At 37.8% G+C, this 22390-nt stretch overlaps 1 protein-coding gene across 1 annotated transcript in view; it reads right to left on the bottom strand.

Moving 5' to 3' along the window:
- Positions 1 to 21363, bottom strand: part of LOC114031848 (NADH dehydrogenase [ubiquinone] flavoprotein 2, mitochondrial) — a 41816-nt gene extending 20453 nt beyond the window's left edge. The window contains exons 1-2 of the mRNA XM_027847012.1: positions 21246 to 21363; positions 2793 to 2858 (exon numbers count right to left, since the gene is read on the bottom strand). Coding sequence (XP_027702813.1) covers positions 2793 to 2858; positions 21246 to 21299 — 120 coding nt within the window. The 5' untranslated portion in view covers positions 21300 to 21363. The remainder of the gene's footprint in view (positions 1 to 2792; positions 2859 to 21245) is intronic.
- Positions 21364 to 22390: the final 1027 nt, after the last annotated feature.

Genomic DNA, 22390 nt, shown 5'->3' with positions numbered 1-22390 from the left:
CCACCCCTCAGAATCCAGGGTCATCTCCACATTAAAGTATCTAAGTAGAACTTTCATAGAGATCACTACTATCCTTAAATTGGACATTCTTTAAAATCCACACAACATTCCCGTCAATACTCACCTCCTCCTTACTTCACAAAGTTCTTATTTCCCTACTAGACTAAGCTCCATGAAGGCAAGAATTGTGTCTTACTCTATAATAATTTTCCCCAACACATAGCACATCAAGTACAACTCTATACTCAACAAATGTTTGTTGACTTATGGTTTTTGAACACAATATAAAATTAACTATAGTTGAACATGATAACTAATCTTCTGTTGTTAGTATATTTCCATTAGCTTGTACAGCAATGACAATAGGAAATTGTGCATTTGATTAGGATGAAAGGAATTCCTTATGAAGACTGACTGAAAAATTAGGGCTCAATTCCAGAAATATGGAAATGAGTATGATTTTATTAGTCTATAAAATTATAAATGACATAGGTTAAACATGCATTTTTTTCTTCCAAATTCTGGAAACACTATGAACATTCCCTTGAAATTTTGAGACTTCATAGGGTAAATAAAAGAAACTATTTTATATAGAATAGTTGGGAAATAGGGTCTTCAAAATATCTGAATATTACAAAGCACATCTATTATTAATATGAAATTACCCTGAATACAATTTAATTTGTAATCAAGTCAACAAGCATTTATTATAGCACTTTACTATGTGCCAGAAAGTGCTAAACCTTTGGAACATGAATACAAAACAAACAAACAAAAACCCAGTCCCTGCCCTAATCAGAAAGTACATCAGAATCTGATGGTGTGCTTTGGGATTACTACAATGAGCATCAAAAATCACAGTATCCTTGATATGTAAAAATATCAGTTAAGACATAAATTAGTACTTGCTACATTAATTTACAGTAATGATGAATAAATTTATGAAATTATGCAAAGGAGTGATAAAAGGCTTAAATACAAGTAGGTTCAGAAAACATTTAGATTAATTCATATATAGTAGAGATTTGTAATGAATGATTAAGGAAACTTAGGGATTTTTTGGAGTAGATTCTTAACATTTTAAAAGTAAATGCCATGGAAAGCTATCATGTCCTCCCACCAAAAATAAAATAAAATAAAATAAAAAGGAATCCTCTCTCACCTTTTTGTGCTATAATTACAAACAGAATACTGGCCTTGACCATTGAATCATAAAATGTTAAGAGCCAGATGGTATCTCAGACACATCTAGTCTCCAGTCATCCTGCTCTTTATGTTGTCACTGGACCCATACGGCTCTGGGGGAAAAAGTGAAGCTGGTAACTTTGCACAGCCCTCCCTCACTCAAATCCAATTTACTTGCAAGTCATGGTGTCACCTTCCTGATGTCATGGTCCTCTTTGAGAATGAAGGACAAACAACAATATGTGAAATTTAAATGCTTATATTGACTTTTCCCAATCTATTTCTTTTTTTTTTCAATTCTTTGACTAAAGCAATTAAGTAACTAATACTCAAAACTTGTCTGGAAATTGCTATAATGAGAATACAGACAGTATTTAAAAATGAATTTTTTAAAAAAAGCAATTCTGCCTAAACATTTGGGTATTTAATTAGATATTATTTAAATTAATCATATAGGATTACCCTGTTTACAATTTATAAACTCTTTTTTTTTTTTGGTGAGGTAATCAGGGTTAATTTACTTGCCCAGGGTCACATAGCTAGTGTGTGTCAAGTGTCTGAGGCCTGATGAGAACTCAGATCCTCCTGACTCCAATGCCAGTGCTCTATCCACTGCACCACCTAGCTGCCCCTACAATTTATAAACTCTTTAGGGGAAGTGAAAGTATATCTTCTCCCCATATACTATCCATAAACAGAAATTAGCTTAACATTAACTGGTTTTATTCTTTCTCTTCAGAAAGAACACAGTACATACACTTCAATAATGTCCAAGAAATTGCATATCAACAAGAAACCATTCACATGCTGAGATTAGCATTTAAACAGAACTACCACCCAAATATTTTTTGGATGGCAAATAAAACATCCTAATAATTCCCTCAAAATATCAACTTTCAAAGATTTCAAACTTTCAAGGAAAGAAAGCACTGTGCTTAAGCACTTTACAAATATTAGCTCATTTGTAATATTAATCAGCTAATTTTCAATTTCATGGAAATAACTTGGGGGAGGTGGCAATACATAGAAATTTATTGAAGTAAAGCCCTGAAATATTTTTCATTTATTAACAGTACAAGAATCATAAAAATATACTGATATTAACCTCTAGATTAAACATAATAAACTGTATATGTAAATAGACATTTATGGATCCTTAAACAAAGCCCCTTGCTCACAAAAAGGGATTATAGTCTTTCTGAATGCTAAATAAAATTTATCAATGTAAAATAATATTCATAATACACAGAAATATTTTGGGGAGGGGGGCCAATTATGATGTAAAGACAGAAGACCTCTTTGTTATAAAACTTCACTATCCCTGGGAACCAAACAAATCACATGATCACTGGACTAGAGACATTCCTACGCTAATAGAAACTAAAGCCAGGAGTCTTGGAGAATAGTTCAACTAAGGCTGTTCCTAGTGAGCAGTGGTCTTTTAAGCAGTATCTTAAGGGCAATAAGGAGTTCTTTAAAGGTCAGTGTAAACCAATGTACTGAGTGTCTAAAAACCTTGGAAGCAATTAATAAATGCTATGGGTTTGACTCAAGTTTTCAAATGTTTGCCTTTCCATTTCTAAAAAATAATCTAGGAAATGACTTACCACAAATAAGGCTCCTCCAGCTCCACTTTGCACAGCTGTTTTGTGTAAGCATCTCATCTGTCTCCCCTACAAATAAAATTAGGTTTAGTAAATTACATGCCTTGGGCAGAATTTTACACTTTTCCCAGACCAAGATTAGAAACAGTATAATCACAGAATTTTAAAGCTGGTTGCTGAATTCAAACCTTAGCAATGATCTAGTCTAATTCCTCATTTATCAGATAATGGAATGGCTAGTCTGTCTTTTTCCACTACAGTTTGTCATGGGGAGTGTCAATGTACCATTGACATAAATTCCCCGTATGATCAGTTTGAATGCCAGTTTCTCCCAATTAAATAATGAAGCTTGGATCACTGTAAACATGTCTTCATTCCATAATAAAATAGATATTATTTTGCAAGTGTCAACTATGCTACCCTTCAAATCAATTAAGTAACTCGGGTTTAGAAATAGTACCTATAAATTAGCTCTGGCACAAATTGGTGTTTGACATGATTTGTTTTGGAAGATAACAGATTGATTATTCTATACTTCATTCCCCTAGGGCACAAGCAGCAAAGCTATTGTTATTCCTACAGCTGGTGAGAAGTAAAAGCCTCCTAGGAGCAACAAAGATTCTTAATTGCAGTAACCTACAAAGACCAAGGAGCAAACTACAACTACACTGATAGAGCCACATAAAGGCTGTATTGTGTAAATTCAAATTCAACGAGTTTTAATAGCTACAGTCAGTGGAACATCCGTTTCAACCTAACAGTGAAGGGTAGTGCAACTCATGGAGGATAAACAGGAAGCAGAGAGGAGGTGAGGATTAACAGTTACCAAGGAAAAAAGGATTTTTCCTAGGTCCAAAAGCTTTCAGCTAGGAGAAAACAGAAAGTCCCAGGACTGGTATCTAGATGGACCAGTTGCTTTTATTTAAATATAAGATAACTTAAAAGACTTAATGGATACAGTGGAAGACACTTATTTACAAGAAGACAGATTGTATCTCTTTAGTATTAACTTGTCTCAATAGTCTTTGAATTACACACGCCCAAATATCTCTGTTTTCTCTTCCTACTAAATTTGTCATTAACAGAATCTGGAACTTTAGAGTCAAACAGAATGACATGTAGGATATGGAGATGAAAAGTACAATGAATAGCTAAAAATTATCTCAATGCTATTAAAAACCCAAACTTTTAAATTTCATTGTAAATGTGACTACCACCTGCAATAGGACTACCACCTGACTCTGTAAGTACTATAATCAATTTGTGTTCAAGAGACGTTTAGTGAAATACTATCAATGCAGGGAGGCAAGCTAGGTGTCACAGTGTATAAAGTGCCAGGCCTGAAGTCATGAAGACTCATTTTGCTGAGTTCAAATTTGGCCTCACACACTTACTAGCTGTGTGACCCTGGGCAACTCACTTCACCCTACTTGCCTCAGTTTCCTCATTTGTAAAATGAATTAGAGAAAGAAAGAGCAAACCACTCCAATATCTTTGCAAAGAAACCCCAAAATGGAGTCATGAAGAGTTAGTCACAACTGAAACGAAAGAACAACGGATCAATGCAGGATTCTGTGCCATGCCCTAGAGGGAAGATGTAGCTTTGAACAGAAAGTTGAAAACCTTACCCAAGTAGTAGACTCCCTAAAAAGCAGAATGGAACAAAGAGAATACAATGACTCCATAAGGCAAGAAATATTAAAGAAGAAAACAAATATAACATTTTGTGTTTTTTACAAGTAAAGATAAAAATAATAATTAAAATTAGAAAAAATATTGAAACCAAAAAAGTAGCATTTCAAAGTGGATAGTGAATCAAGCTCAGTCAGGAAGACATGGGTCCTCCCTTTGACAAGTTTAGTTGTGTGACCCTGATTAAAGTCACATCCTTTCAATTCCCAGAACATTTTCTGCAGGGATTTTCCTCACCAGGAGTTCCCTATATCAATAAAATTGAAGATCAGATCTAAGAAAAAAATTCAAACAATTGCAAGCATTTAGAAAAAAAAAATTTCCCTTGCTCAAAAAGATGTAGTGGTTCATTTTTAATCTTTATACACTTTACACTCCACCCAAACCTGTTTTCCAGACACAATTTCTCATACCCTACCTCCTGTATGTTATGTCATACATACCTCCACGTATGTATGTTATTTACATGTGTGTGTGTGTATCTCCCATGTCTGAAATGCTCTTCCTAATCACCTCTGTTTTTTGGAATCCTAGGCTCTCTTAAAGGCTCAGCTCAAGTGTCATCTCTTACATGACAGACTTTTCCTGAACATCCCAGCTGTTAGTGTGGGCTTTCAAAAATGTTACTTTGCATTTACTTTCTTGTATAAATACATAGTTTCACCCTCCCCCCCTGCCCCTGAAGGGACCATTTTATTTTTGGCTGTGTATCCTCTGCTACCTAAGCACAATGCCTTGCTTATTGTAGCCCACTTAGTAAATGTAAAAATAAATGCAAAAGGTTTTTTAGACTTGGGATTGTTATTTAAGATCCATTCTGACACAATTTTCTCTTATTTACAGAAAGAACAGACCATTGAAATCTTCCTGCACTTGCACATTCTTGTGTAGGATGTTTTACAACCACAAGGATCTTAAATTCTTCAAGCTAAGGCATACTCTATTGGATAATAGCTACTTCCTTAGGAAGTTCACTCATGTTACCACTGACATAGAGAGGTGTTGGTGTATCATCAGATCTTCCCCATTAGATTATGAGCTCTTCCAGGGTAGGAACTGTCTTTTTCTGTATCCCCAGCACTTAGCACAGTGCTTGGCATGTAGTAGGTGCCTAACATTTATTGACTGAGATCACAGATCCAGGGAAGTAGTAAAGTATACTTCCTGTTTCTCAGATAGCTAAGGTTGCTAGATGAGAGACTTCTAGACAGTGAGTTATTATCATGCCTATATTAATATACCCAATATATTCTCTGATATTCTAGGATCTAAAGTCTCTCTCCCTTACTATCCCACAGAATTCCAAAACCCCTGCCATACACGGTCCCATGATTTTCTCCATCTCCCTTTAACATAAAGCTTCTGGATCAACTTCTTCTCTCCCCTGAGGAGAAAAAGAGAAACTGTGTAATCTACCTGGAATAATAATAACTTTAGTGTCGAGAGAAAGAGATAAATTCTAACAAAACCAAAACCTGGCATTAGTTATGGCTTTTAAGTAGCCCCAAACACCTACTGTGAGAGGCAGACATGGTGCAGTGGATAAAAACATTCTCTGTGTGAGATATGTGATAAGCAGACTCTTTAACCTAATGGGGCCTCAATTTTCCCATTTGTAAAATGGAGAGGATAACTATTACCTACCTCAGAACTGCTTCTAGGAAGTCTATATAAATTTGAGTCATTCAGAGATGAGTGACAACAGCTACTACATACAGCACTTCAAGGGTTATACAGTACTTTATATGCCTTCTATTTGTTCATCACAATAACCCTACCTATATGCCTACTTTGTGCCAGGCACTGCACTGAAAGGTAGGGATATATAGAGAGAGAGGTGCCCAAAAGAAGCTCTGCATATTCTATTGGTTTTCATCATGACCATGCAAAGAGCACTAGCTTTGAAGAAAGAAGACTTAGGTTCTAATCTTCACTCTGAAGTTTACTGTGTAACCATAGACAAGTCACTTAAACTCCCTAGGCCTCAGTAGAATGAGAAAGTTGGCCTAGATTTATTAACTACTAAATGCCAGATCAAGGTCACTCCTGACTCCAAGATAGGAAAACACTATGCCTCTCAAATCTGGTATTTTGACTGCTTCAGTGTTCCTGAAGAAAAACATAAATCTAAAAAAAAAACTATTATAAAAAAAATTAAAAGTTACAATGGATAGGTTAGATAGACAAGAATAGGTTGGCCTTTCCTGAACTATGCTGTTCCTGACAGGGAAGAGTACATACCTACTGTTTTATATTATCCCTGATGCTGCTCTTCCATTAATACATATAATCAAGAATGTATATTAAATAGAATCCATCATTTCCAGTAAATGGCTGGCTCTGGAGTTATATGATTTGTTCATTGGTACTACAGCTGATCAATTTCACACACCTGAATATTATTAAGTTTACCAAGACTGACATCAGCTTTCTTTAGAAAATTTTATTCACTGGGCAGCTAAGTAGCGTACTGGAATAGAGCACTAGATTTGGAGTCAGCAGACCTGAGTTCAAATCTGGCCTCAGACGCTTACTAGCTTTATGACCTGGATAAATCACTTAACTGTTTGCCTCAGTTCCCTCATCTGTAAAATGAGAAGGAGAAGGAAATGGCAAGACCACACCAGTACTTTGTCAAGGAAATCCCAGAAGGGGTCACGAAGAGTTGGACATGACTGAAACTACCGAACAACAATAGAAATTAACTTTTTAGCCATCTTGCAAATTAGTAAATGCAATTCCACTTGCTGGAGCCAAAGGTAAATTTTACCAATAATGCTTCAAATTATGATTCTGACAACACAATGAAGTTCCAGCCCATATACATATAAAAAGATACTGTGTATTAACAGGGACTCTCAATTTCATGCACAATCTTCATCTGCTCTACTTTTGTATATGGAAAAGGACATTTTGGGAGGTTTTCTGACGTTTACATTTGGAATAAAAAAATTTTAAACTTCTTTTTAAAAGCTTCTGCCTGACTTTAAAAAAAAGGGGCAGCTAGGTGGCACGATGGACAGAGTAGTGGCCCTGGCATCAGGAGGACCTGAGTTCAAATCCAGCCTCAGCCACATAACACTTACTAGCATTGTGACCCTGGGCAAGTCACTTAACCCCATTGCCTAGCCCCCCACCCAAAAAAAAGGAAAGATATTACACTATTATGACCTTCTGATATACTATTATAAAGTACAGTGATACAAAAACTAACAAAATCAGTACCCCTGAATTCACAAAACTGTTATTAAGTAGGTACACAACTGCCTTTCAATGCTGTCTTATAAATTTATATTTAACATCTAAAGCAGTTCACTTATATCACCACATTTATTCTCAAAACCACTTTAGATTACCAAGGAACAAATTATTTTAACCATCATTCAACTAAAGGAAAAACCGAGATCCTAGGCATTTGAATTAGCATTCTTTGATGGACAATCTCAGTTCTATCTTATGTGGGTAAGAGAATGGTTCTAATACCAATTAGAGGTAGGTTGGTGGAGAAAAAAGCCTAGTCAACCTGGGCTGACTCCAAGTATATAAAGTTTTTCCACTAGACTATGAAATGTTTACAACCCACTCAATAAGCTCCAAATGAGAGAAGTATAAATGTTTACAGAAAATCCAAATAATTTTCCTAGTAAGAACATGTCCTGATATAAAGCAGAAATAATAATGTAGGTTCCAATTCCAGCTTACTCACTTTAACAACCAGACTGCCTCAAAAGGAATAAAGAAAATTTTAGAATTCTCTACAGTACAGTTTGCAGCACTGTTTTTAGAGTGCATATTATTTCCTCTCAGGACTGATATTCCCTTACAGCAAAACTAAGAGCTCCAGAAATGGCAAAATCAAAGATTTTATATTTTAAAGTAAACCATTTTGAGTAATTATTTTCTATTCTCTTGCTTAAAGAAGCTATCTACACATTGCCTTCATTCCTCTCATTAACCCCATACTTAGGATTATAGATTTAGACCTGAAAGATACCTTTAAGATCAGTTAGTCAAACCTTTTTACAAATGAGAGACAATGAGACCCAGAAAAATTAGGTGACTTGCATAAAGTCACACAGGTAGCAAATGGCTGAGCTGAGATTTGAATTCCAATCCTCTGACTCCAAATCCAGCATTCTTTCCACTATTCTATGTCACACAGTTGATTAGTATTGAACTTGCAGTCTATTAAATCCCCCAGATCTTTTTTTCTTTTTTTAGGATGAAATAATAGTTATCCTCTTCCAGCTTACTTTTGGAAAGCTAACTTTTTTAACCAAAGTATAACATTAAATGTCATCTTATCTTCAGCTCAATGTTCTATCTAGAAAGACATGATCTTGTCTTTCAATCTGCAATCTATCCATCCTAGCTTTGTGTCATCTGCAAATCTGATAAGCATGCCATATATAGCCTATCCCAGACCTGATAAAAATGTTCAATAACCAAAACCAAAAATAAATCCCTGGGTCGCTCTCTTAAAGACTGCCTTCTAAGCTGACCGTTAATGACTATTAACCATTAATAAACTTTGGGGTTTGACCACTATGTAGAGCCATGAGTTAAAACTAGAAATAGCAGCTGCCTAAGTATTATTTTTAACTTCTTGATCTATACTACTTTTTCATTCAGTTCTTAGCATTCCTCACCATGCCTCCAAGTGTTACAACATTTATAATTTATATAGACAACTCTTGGTTTTCTATTTTTAATGGCAGTAATAGCTATATTTTCAATACAATTTATTTTTTAAAATCCTACAATTACAGACCTGTGATTTCATCCAAGTTTGCACTCCTTCCACCAATACAATTCCTCCATGCTTCCATACAAGGTTTCATAAATTATTACTGTCAAAAAATTATTAATCACCTGGTGGTCAACTTTTTTGTGATGAATATTTCCAAATTTAGTTAGGCTGGTCTTTTGTGGGGACCATACTAGAAACCTTTTAAATTTAGTAGGATCTGCCAAAATTTGCAAAGCCCTTTTAGAACTCAGAACCATAGTAGAATTTTAATGGGAAAGGTTTTTAAACATTTAAAAATCAACACATACTAAAAAATTAATAGTAAAGCTCAAAAAATAAATTTTATAACTGGTTAGGAGAGAAAAATGAAAAATGTTTACATTAAACTACTATGTATTCCAGTCCTGAACCCTAATAACTAGGATATCAAAACTACAAAAATCCACCCATCACCACCTGAAAGAGATTCTACGAGGAAAACCAACAGGTTAAATTCCAAAACCCCCACCTCAAGGATGAAATATTACAAGCAACAACAAAAACAAACAAAAAAAACCAAATTTAAATATGGTGGCACCACAATAAGAATTACACAAGACCTAGTGGCTACACTAAAAGACCAAAGGTCTTGGAACACTATATATTGAAGAGCAAAAGAACTGGGGTTGCTGTCAAAAATATCATACCCAGCAAAGTTAAGCATAATCTTGAATGAAAAAAAAATTGCCATTTAAAGAATTATCAGACTTTCAGAATTTCATTATTTTTTTTAAACCTGAACTTAACAGAAGATTTGACATATAAAATGCAAGAGAAATATAAGGTACATATCAAAGACTAATTACAAGGGACTCAATAAGGACGAATTGTTTTCCTTTTATTTGAGGGAATGTAAAACATGTCTAAAATTCTTATTAGTAATTGAGTAGTTCGTGAAAAAAATTGGGGTAGAATTGATTATGATATGATTTTTAAAAGTAAAACTGTTTAGGAACAGGTAAAAAGAGTAATAATTTTATACAAATGAGGCCCAAGAAGAAGGACTGACACAAAAGAATTAGATGGGGGACGAGGGCTAGTAGTTCTGGAACCCTACTTTCATTGGGAATGGGTTTAAGAGGGTAGAAGGGTATAAAAGTCTTTTAAATTCAGAAAGAAATAAAAGGGTGATGGGAATAGGGAAGGGAGAGAGGATAAGGGAGGGATTTCTGGAGGGGAGGGTGAGGGATTAGGATACTAGGATACGGGAAGGGGCAACAGAAGGGTGTTTAGATTACCAGGAATGGGAGGATTAGGGAGGGATGGGGGGTAGGTTAAGTAATAGGAGGGCATGGTAAAAGGCAGAAGTAAAGTAGAGGAGTCAGGAGGGATAGGAAATCAGAGATACACACAAACATGAAATAAAGGTCAGAAGTACAATTTATTAGGGAAAAAAAGCAGGGATGGTAATCATGCTCTCAGACAAGGTTAAAGCTAAAACAGATTTAATCATAAGAGAAAACAGGAAAACTACACTATATGTCAGCCACATTAATCAATATTATTTTAGACTACTTAACATAACTAGACCATATTAGGATGGAATACTGCTGTTGGTATAGGAAATGATGAGTTGGTGAACTTTGAAAAATACAGAAAGACTCGGACTGAAGGAATAGGTTATCCACCCTCAGAGTAACAGGGGACAAATAAGAATGGTATGGTCTTACATAGATGCATAGGAATGTATATGTCTATGATTATAGATATATATAGGTATATGTATGTAAGTATATATTTTTATATATCTTTGTGTGTGTATATGTAGGCGTGTGTGTGTGTGTGTGTGTGTGTGTGTCCTCACTTAATTGTACCCTCTGGGGGGGGGGGGGGGGGGAGAACAAAGTAAAAAGTGCACAGCAGAGAATAAAAGAAAACTTAGAAGAAAGCCAGGAAAAGAACAGCTCCAAACATGACATGCAGTATTTACTATATAAGTTTTCTTGAAATGGAAATTTAATGCTGTATATTTTGAATCCTCCCAAGTTCTGCTGTGTACATGGCAATGCATTTTTTCCCCTTTTCTTACTTTGTATTTAAGTTTTAATATTTAAGTTCATAATATATTTATTTTTCTTTTCTTATTGTGTATTTAAGTTTAAAATTAATTTAATTTAAAAAACAAAACAAATGATGTTCCATGTCCAAGCCTGTCCTGGTTGTCCCTAAACTGGAATGGATTTTCTTCTCAACCTCTCCTGGTCCCCTTAACTGCTGAGAAACCCCCTCCCAAAACTACCTATTATCCATTTTTGTATAGGTTCTATATAAATTTATGTGTACACATTTTCTCTTCCCATTCAAATAAAAGTTTCTTGAGGAATTTTTTCATTTATATCTCTTTATTCCTAGCACTTAGAGTAGTACTTTAAACCTAGTAAGCATATAATAGAGACTTCCTGAAAGACTGATCTTTGACCAATTGAAACTTATTTACCTTATTTACATCTTGTATCTACAAAGTCAAGGAACTCCTCTTTCAGGTAATGAATGACCCCCATAAAGAATTCCCACCTTCATTCATAGAAGGTCAGAAATAAGAGTACAAAATGGAACCTATAGCTGCACTGTATCCTCAGTAAAACTAAGACCACATTGCACTTTACAGGCTAACTACTCCATTTGCTGTCTTAGAGTACACTGCACCCAAATCTTTGCCTCAAATACGTACAGCATATGGCTTTCCAGAATCATATTCAAAATGCTAATAAACACATGATACTGTAATAAACGGCATTCTGTTTAAGATCAGTGATCCAACAGTATTCTGTCTGGGAGTGGTAACAAGGAATGCTTGGGCCATTTCCTCAAAACCTAAAAGGTTAAGAAACATGCCATGAATATCACATCATTATCCATAAATTTATCTCCATGTTCTCTGTATAAAGTAGTATATCTTTTTATTTGGTCAATGATAATCACCTTCAAGCATCATGAGTTATCTTCTAAATTGTTTTTACTTAGTCCATACCTTTTAATGATTTTAGACTTTGATCACCATCAATTTTCATTTTCCCAGAATTTGAGTCCTAATCTCTTGAGTCCTAGTCTAGCCTTATTTTATTTCTCCTTTTCTAGCTTTGTAATTTTTTTAAGATGCAATAAGAACTGTGTGTAATATTTTGGGCCCAGTGCATTTCACTTTATTGAGAAAACAGAAATCATTCACCATAACCTCTTCTCCTACATCTCAAAACTCTTTGACATCATCCCCCATTCTCTCTTCCTTTCCTCTCTTCTAATAGAGGTTGCCCTTCTTTTTGCCAAAGTCAACTCTTACTTGTATCTTAGATCCTATCCCCATTCCATTCCTCACATCACCCCTACATGGATCACAAGATCAGAGACCTAGAGCTGGAAGGGACATTAGAAGTCATGAGACCAATCCCTTCATTTTACAGATGAGGAAACTAAGGTTCAGACAGGTTAAGTGATTTGCCCATAGTCACAAGGCTAACAACTGTCAGAGGCAGGGTTTCAATCAAAGTCTTCCTTACTCCAGGTCCACTGCTCTAATTCACACCATGCTGACTCGAGTTCTTGTGTTGGACCTCCCTCTACACACAGTCAAATGTCTAGAAAATGCTATCTATACTTGTAGCCCCCATTCCTTTTACTTTCACTCTCATCTCAACTGCCAGCAATCTGGCTTCTGACCTCATTACTTATTTGAAACAGCTCTCTTCAGAGTCAGGAATGATTCCTTCTTTAATTACCCTATCTAATAGTATTTCTCAGTCTTTATTCTTCTTGCCTCATATTCAGCATCTGACATTGCTGACCACCTCCTACCCCTTGAAATGGTGTAAGTTTCTGGAACCCTTTTCTTCCCTGGTGCTTCTTCTCAGCCTCCTTTGCTGGATCATCACCTACAGCCTAACTTGTCGGATCCTCTTCTCCATCTCCATCCTTTCCGAGTAATCTCATTAGTTCCCAAGGGCTCAATTATCTTTATGCAGTTTCCTCCGTGTGTGTGTGTGTGTGTGTGTGTGTGTGTGTGTGTATTCAGTCCTACTCTCTCTTCTGAGCTCTAATCCCACATTAGCAATTGTCTAGTAGATATTTATAACTGCATAAGCAGCTAAAACTCAGTATGTCCTAAACAGAACTCATTATACTTCCTTCAAAATACACCCTTTTCTGTCATTTCTCTATATTTCTGTCAATCACACCACCATCTTTCTAACCAAGTCAATAAATATTTACTAAGCATCTATTATGTGTCAGGCATTGTGCCCTGGGGATGTGAGGAAAGGCAATACAGTCACTGGTCTCAAGGTGCTCAGTTTTAATAGAGGATACAAGCAAACAATAATGTACAAGCAAGATATATACAGGACAAAATGGAGATAATCATAGAGGGAAGCATTAAGCACTAGCATTAAGAGGGATCAGGAAAAGCTTTTTATAGAAAGAAGGCAGGATTTAGCTGGAAAATGAAGGAAGTCAGGGAAGCCAGCAGATGGAGTGGAAAAAGAGAAAAAATTCCAGGTTTAGGGAACAACCAGTGAAAATGTCCTAAGTCATAGTAGTCAATGAGTATAGTAATCTACTATTTGATAAACCCAAAGACTCCAGCTTCTGGGATAAGAACTCACTAACAAAGACTTCTAGGAAAAATGGAAAATAGTATGGCAGAAACTAGGCACAGATTAACATCTTACACTGTATACCAAGATAAAAGTGAGAATGGGTACATGATTTAGATATAAAGGCTGATACTATAAGCAAACTAGGAGAGCAAGAATAGTTTACCTATCAGATTTATGGAGAACAGAAGATTTTATGACTAAACAAAAGAGAAAGAACATAATGAAATGCCAAATGGATAATTTTGATTACATTAAATTGAAAAGATTTTGCATAAAGCCAATTCAACCAAGATTAGAAGGGAAACAGAAAGCTGGGAAACAATTTTTACAACCAGTGTCTCTGATAAAGGCCTCATTTCTAAAATGTATAGAGAACTGAGTCAAATTTATAAGAATACAAGCCATTCCCCAATTGATAAATGGTCAAAGGATATGAACAGGCAGTTTTCAGATGAAGAAATTAAAGCTACCTTTGGTCATATGAAAAAATGCTCTAAATCACTACTGATTAGAGAAATGCAAATCAAAACAACTCTTGAGGTAGCACATCACATCTATCAGATTGGCTAACACGACAAAACAGAAAAATAATGCATGTTGGAGAAGATGTGGGAAAATTGCAGCACTAATGCATTGCTGGTGGAGTTGTGAACTGATCCAACCATTCTGGAGAGCAATTTGGAACTTTGCCCAAATGGCTATAAAAATGTGTATACCCTTTGACCCAGTAATACCACTGCTAGGTCTGTATCTCAAACATACATAAAAATGGGAAAAGGACCCACATATACAAAAATATTTAGAGCAGCTCTTTTTGTGGTGGCAAAGAATTGGAAATTGAGGGGATGTCCATCAATTGGGGAATGGCTGAACAAGTTGTGGTATACGAATGTAATGGAACACTGTTGTGCTATAAGAAATGATGAGCAGGTGGACTTCAGAAAAATCTGAAAAGACTTACATGAACTGATGCTGAGTGAAGTGAGTAGAACCAGGAGAATGTTATACACAGTAACAGCCACATTGTGTGATGACTAACTTTGATAGACTTAGCTCTTCTCAGCAATGCAAGGATCTAAGACAACTCCAAAGACTCATGATGGAAAACGCTATGCATATCCAGAAAAAGATCTATGGAGTCTGAATGCAGATGGAAGCATACTATTTGCTTTCTCTCTCTTTTTTGTTTCTTCTATCTCATAGTTCCTCCGATTGGTTCTAATTCTTTTTTTTTTGGCTAGGCAATGGGGTTAAGTGACTTGCCCAGGGTCACACAACTAGTTAAGTGTTATGTGTCTGAGGCCAAATTTGAACTCAGGTCCTTCTGAATCCAGGGCTGGTGTTCTATCCATTGCGCCACCTAGCTGCCTCTCTAATTCTTTTTTACAACATGACTAATGTGAAAATGTTTAATACGAATGTATACGTATAGCCTATAACAGATTGTATGCTGTCTTGGGGTGGGAGGGGGAGAAAATTTGGAACTCAAAATCTTATGGAAGTGAATGTTAAAAGCTAAAAATAAATTAATTATAAAAAAAGAAAGAAAGAAAGAGAAAGAAAGGAAGGAAGGAAGGAAGGAAGGAAGGAAGGAAGGAAGGAAGAAAAAAAATGTCCTAAGTCAGGAGATAGAATGCTATGTTTGAGGGAAAGCAAGCTGGAAAGGTAGGAAGGGCTCTGAAGGTCAAACATGATTTTATATTTGATCCTGAAGGTGACAGGGAACCATTGAAATTTATGGAATAGGCCACGATCTGGTAAGACCTTTGTTTTAGGACGATCAATTTGACAGTTATGAGTAGGCTAACCAGTAGGGTATTTTAAAAGTCTAGTTGTGATGCAAGGACAACCTGGACCAGAATGGAGGCAGTGTCAGAGGAAAGAAGACAGCATATGTGAGGGATATCACAGAAGTAGAAACAATAAGATTTTGATAGGAAGGATGAGAGTACTGAGGAGTCAGAGATGACACCTACTGAATCTGGTGTCTGTTTATAAGACATCCAATTAAAGAGAACCAAAAGGCAACTGGAGACGTGAGAATGAAGGTAAGGAGAAAAATTAGGGTTAACTCAATGGCATAGAGAGGCTAACTGAATCCTTAAGAATTGATTAAATCACCAAGAAAAGTAGTACAGAGAGAGGCCTGGGACAGAGGCTTGGACACCCATGGTTTAGAAAGCATGACTGGGAAGAATAAATATGCTGCAAAGAAGACTGAGATGGAGAAATTGATTAGGTAGGACAATCAGGAGACAGAAGGGTCACCCAGAGAGGAGGGAGTATAAAGAGGGTGAACTGAGAAAAGGTCATTAGAGTTGCCAATTAAGAAATCACTGGTAACTTTGTACAGAACAGTTTCAGTCGAATGATGAGGTCAGAAGTCTGAGTACAAAGTTACGAGGACAGTAAGAGGAAGGGAAGTGGAGGCTTTGAAAATAGATGGCCTTTTCAAAGAGGTTAGCCATGCAAGGAGAAGAAAACTATAGGATTTGATTTCAGTTGAGGTTCTCATCACCTCTTGCTTAGACTATTGCAAGAGTCTCCTAATTGATTTTCTGGCATCTAGTCCTCCCTTCTCTAATAATTATAAAAATAACATTCTAACATAGCAAAGCACATGACATATATTATTTCATTTGATTTTCAGAATAATCCTGAAGTAGATGCTATTATCTCCATTTTATAAATGAAGAGACTGAGGCTAAAAAGGGTTAAATGATTTACCCAAAAAGAGGTAAATGACTTGCCCAGAGTACCTTCCAGACATGCTGTGTCTCCAAACCATCTTCCACTCACCTCCTTGTTATATTCCTAAAGTTCAAATCTGAGCAAGCTATTCTCTGCTCAAAATCTGCTGCAAGGTAACAAAATATAAGCTCCTCTGTTAGAAATTTAAATCCTTTCTCCACCTGACTCCAGCCTAGCTTTTCAGGCTTATTACAGAGTACTTCCCTTCTCACACTCTACTTGCCAGTCAAATAGCTCTTTCACTGTTCCTCGTACATGCCATTTCACTTCCTGTCTACAGGCCTCTGAGCAGAGCAGTGTACTACCTCTTTATTTATGCTTCTTTGAATTGGTAGCTTCCTTCAAAGCTCAGCTCAAGAGCCAGACTCTACGTAAGACCTTTCCCAGCTGTTAGTGCACCCTCTCCTTGAAATTATTTTGTATATATTTTGTATTTGTTTACACATGTGTACCTCCCCCCAAGCATAAAATAAGCTCCTTGTTTTGTTTGTGTTTTGCATCCCTAATTCAGGGCACAGTGCTCAGCAACAGTACTTATTAAATGCTAATATTTTGGTTTTATTTTCAATACACTCCTGTTAATTACTGAACACTTAAATACCTAAGGTAAGGAAAGAAAATAGTACAACATGATGACTTTTTCTTTTAAAACTACAGGGTACAGTTGAAAGAACTATGGACTGACCAAGATTCTAATCCCAAATTATGTCTGTCCCAATTATCTCCTATATCCAAACACCTTAAAGACATCATAAATTTTTGAGCTGGAAGGTACTCTACACATCATTCAATCCAAATGCTTCATTTTACAGCTGCTAAACTAAATCAAAATAAATCCACCAGCAAAGATTAGTAGCAAATTGAGAATTTAAAACCAGGTCCTGACTCTAAATACAGGTCTTTTCCCATTATACCACAATGTCTGCCAACAGCTATATGACCTGTGAACTTCAGATGCCTTTTTTATAAAAGGAGAGATGCTGCTACTACCTGAACCCAAGGGTTGCTGTTAAGATTGAAAACTGAATAATGTATCTCAAGAGCTTTGTAACCATAAAGTCCATGTTGTCCTCTGTCCTCTCTTGCTCTAACAATTATAACTGCTCCACATCTATGAAACAGAACCCTGGAATTCTTCTCTTTAACTACAATCTCTTATCCTTCAATACCTCCTTCTGCCTCATCCCTCCCAAACCTAAGTTTTAACCTCAGTGTGATCTCCAGTTCTTCCACCCCCTCCTCTGGGTTCCCTTCTTTCTGCCTTCCTAGTCTTGACCCTATAGTTGACCAATTCAGCTATTACCTATTAGCTACTATGCCCACCTCTATCCCTTTCTCATCCTCACTACCACACACTTCTGCACTCTCCTTATCCATTGGCCCCTGCTCTGCCACCTATATAAGCATGCACAGATCTCCAACACTTGCTCCTGCTAGTCCATCAAGGTACTGTGCTATATTGCTTATCCCTTTCCCAGACAAACTTATATAAAGGATTGTCTGAACTCTTTGATTTCACACACACAACCTCTCCTCTAATTCACTTCTCAATTCCTTGCAGTCTGACTTCTGAACCAACCACTGCACTGAAACTGCTCCCTCCAATGGTACCAAAAAATCTCAACTGCTAAATATAAACCCCCTTTTCTCAGTTGTCACCTTTCACAAACACCCCCTCCTCTTGGGCACTCTCTTGATCTTTAGTGTTCCTCTTATTACCAGCCTCAGTGCTGCTCAACCTCCTTTCTTAGACTGATGTCCTGCTGCCATTAAGTATGGGAGGGACTAAAGCTCTGTATTGGGTTCTCCTCTCTTCCCTCTACATTCTCTCTTTTGGTGATCTCATCAGGTCCCATTTAGTTTTTGTTTAATAATCATCTCTATGTAAAAGATTCTCAGACCAGCCTTAATCTCTTTCTGTCTTGAACTCTAGTCCTGTATTACCAACTGCCTGCTAGACATCTCCACCTTTATGTCCCACATGTGTTTCGAACTCAACAAATCCAAATTGGAATTAATATTCCCCAAAAACCTCTCTCTACTTCAAACTTCCCCATTTTTGTCTATGGCAAGACCAATCCTTCCAGCCACCCAGTTTCAAAACCTTGGAGTCATTCTGGGCTCTTCCACCGCCTTGAATTCTCAGTCAATTAAATCCCAAATTTTATTTGATACTATCTCCATGTAATTTTATCTCCACCCCTCCACTCACACTGCCACCACACTATTTCAGACCCTTATCACCCCTCATCTGGATTATAGTAGTAGACTCCTAATTGGTCTCCCTGATTCCTTATCCCTCTCCAAACCACCCTCCACAAAACCATCAAATTGATATTCCTAAAACACAAATCTGACCATGTTAAGTCCTCTACTAAAAAAACTTCAAAGGCTCCCTATCACCTCTAAGATAAAAATGTTAAATCCTCTGCCTAGCATTTAAAGACCTCCACAATCTAGCTCTCACCTAATTTTTCACTTCTATTTAATTTTATTTCCCTTCACAAATTCAGTTCCAGTCAAAACTAGCCGGCTAGTGACATATTCTATCTCACATCCCTATATCTTTATGCAAGTAATCCCTCATGTCTTGAATGTACTCCCCTTTCACCTATACCTCAAAGAATCCCTGGCTTCCTTTAAAGCTCAATTTAGGTGCTATCTCTTACACAAAGCCTTGACTGATCCCCTTCCCTCCTTTTTAAAATGCACTCTATTCTTGAAGCTACTTAGTATTTATTTGCCTGCATATAATATCCCTTGAGAACATATGCTCTTTTAGGGCAGGGCATTTCAGTTTTTCTATTTGTATTTCTGGCACCTAGTACAATGCTTTCTTTGTAGATAGTAGGTGCTTTAAAAATGTTTTGTCAAATGAGTAAAATGTTAAATACAGATACATGAAAGTTGAAATTAATATGGTTGGCACCTTCAGGGAACCGATGACGATTTACAGTTCCCTTGCCTGGGCTGCAAATTTCAGCTCTAAATCCAACATCTATAAGCATAATTCTTATTATTTTCCCCTAAACTTAATACTCTGCCCTCCTCAAGCTCATGTGCTACTCTTCTGCCCACTCACACAGCTGTATGAGATAATTCTGTTGTGGTTCCATAAGCTATGCATCATTTCTCTAACTGGAAGACGTTAGTATCATCTACATATATGGAGATTTCATATTTCTACTTCTGCCCTCCAAGATCATTTATAAAATGTCAAAGTTGCTCCCAGAACTGATCCCTTGAGATCGTAACATTTCTTCACACAGATAAGCATTCTTTTATCCTATTCTTTGTCTTCTGTTTTTTAAGCCAGTTTGCAATTCATAACAAACATCCACCCACTCCAATTCCATAACTCAATTTTGTTTTGTTTAGGACCCATTGGAATTACATAAACGGGTTCTCTTTTGCCCACATACTCACTCCCTCAAATAACTCTAACAGATTAGTGATTCAAAAGTTTACAAAATATATATGCTGTCCTTCCCTCAGCAAGTAAACACTTTTCCTAGAATTCACTATTATTGGAGAATTAGATGTCTGAAGGAATCATGGGTTCAATCTGAAACAGTATCTTAAATTACATAGAACATTAGAGGTCATCTAGTCCAAACTGAATCATGAATTCTTTCTACATCATTCCTGACAAAAGCAATGAGTATTAACATTTCCAGTAACAGGGAATTTAGTATCTTTGAAGAAACAGCCTATTCCAGTTTCAGAAAGCTCCAATTATTATTATTATTCCTTATGCCTAAGTTAAATCTATCTTCCTGTAACTTCTAACCATTAGCTCTGATTCTTTTTTCTAGGACTGTATTAGTACAACGTGTCTATCTTCCAGATCACAATCCTTCAAAAACAAGACAATACAAAACATATTCAAGGAACAAGAGATTGTCCCCTTATCCATGATAACCCCAGTTCAATGGCTCATTTACAGATATGTATAGTTAATGTTGGCCTATGGACTACATTAAAAAATGGAACCAGTATCCTGATTCTGTGGCATCTGCAAAAAGCCAAATCTCGAAAGACACGATAAGTCAAAAAATTTCCCACCAGATACAACCTCTAGTTATCGTCATATTTGTGACCTATGGTTCTCGCCAATCTTTCTGCAAGATAAAGTGAACCCCCGTCAGTCCCACAAGTATTTTCCAGAAATAGGATACAAGGTCACCCACGCGCTGCAGTACAAGGAGACGCTCGGCTAGGACGCCCCCTATCGGGACTAGGGAGGACTGGGCGGGCGTGGGCGGGATGCTCCTGAGCCTCCGCCGGGGAGGGGTGGTCTCTCGGGGACACGTTCTGTTGTCAACGTTAGATGAAGCCCAGAAAAATAGGCCGAGAGAGGTAGCTCCTGCCTCCTAGTCCTCCCTGACCGCGCGGAGGGGAGCGGGTTCCTGGGGGCGCCTCCGCGACTGGCCCGAGTTAAAGGCCGCCCGCCTGCGGCCGGCGCTCCCCCCGCGCCCCTGGCGGCGGTCACCCTCGGGAGCAAAGCAAGGCCGCGACGTCCTTGCCGGGCTTGACGGCCCGCCCAGTGCGCGGGAGGCTGCAGCGCCCAAACTGAAGAGAGGGTAGAGGACGGGCGGCGGCCGTGCAGGGATCCATCCCGAGCCTCCTTACCCAGTGGGCGACGAGACCGGCGGCCCCCGCCCGGAGTGACGAGGAGAGGAACATGGCGGCTCAGATTCTTCGGCTTCCCCCAGCTGAATCCGAAGTCCGCAGGCACGAGCCCGGAACGCACAGCGTGCGCGCCCTCGACACCTATCCCCGACCACCGAACGGAAAAGCCCGGGCGCGTCGCCGTCGCCGCTCCCGACGCCGCGGGAGGGCGAGCGGCCCGGGTGGGGCTCTGCGGCGGGCGGGCTGCGCGCGGCAGGGAGGGGCCCAGCGAGGTGGGCTCAAGGTCACCGAGGATCGGAGGCGCGCAGTGAGAACGGGCTGGAAGGAAGCGGCCGCCTTTCTCCTCTGCGGTCTCGTGGACGGACGCGCTGAAGGGCTTTGCATGGAGCCCGTCAGTCCAGTGGAAGAAGAACATGTGTCTAATTTCCTGAAGTCTTCTAAGTTAAATTAAAAACTCCATTTGGTGCATCTCAAAATATGTATAAATCTTTCTTAATTAAAAAAAAGATTTCATTATGGATTGGAGGACTAATACATAAATCTCACTTCTGTATTTTAAAAAGCCCAATCGAAGCTGAAAACCTGGGAGTGAACCTTGCTTGTGTTGACGTGAAGAGTTCTGATTTTGGAGGGGATGGGACCACTAACTTTTTATTTCTTGGCTTTTTCCTTAGATAAGAGAAAAGAGAAGTCTGATAACTAGTGAATAAGTAGAAATATGAATGGAGTACCCATTAGCTAACCTGTAATAAGATTTCTAACTGTGCCTCAAGGCGAGCCTAGGATTTGAAAATAGACAAGAACATACAAGTGAGAAACTCCAATCTGGGTTTGTTTTGCTCTGAAACAGACCATTCATTTCACTGTAGGCCACCAGGAAGGGAAAAAACAGAAGAGCTTTTGGACAGAGGCGCTGGCAGCAGGCAGCTGGGTGGCTCAGTGGACAGAGTGCTGGGTCTGGAGTCAGAAGACCTGAGGTCAAATGTGGTGCCAGACACTTATAGCTGTGTGACCCTGGGCAAGTCACTTAACCTTTATTTACCTTAATCCACTGATGAAGGAAAATGGCAAACTACTCTATATCTTTTGCCAAGAAAAGACAGTATTGTCCACACGGAGACAGGACACAACAATTGGCCTACAGG

Source organism: Vombatus ursinus, unplaced genomic scaffold (assembly GCF_900497805.2).
Source record: "Vombatus ursinus unplaced genomic scaffold, bare-nosed wombat genome assembly UNPS02015255.1, whole genome shotgun sequence".
NCBI lineage: Eukaryota > Metazoa > Chordata > Mammalia > Diprotodontia > Vombatidae > Vombatus > Vombatus ursinus.
The sequence above is the reverse complement of the archived record's forward strand: the minus strand, read 5'-3'. Positions and strand labels throughout refer to the sequence as shown.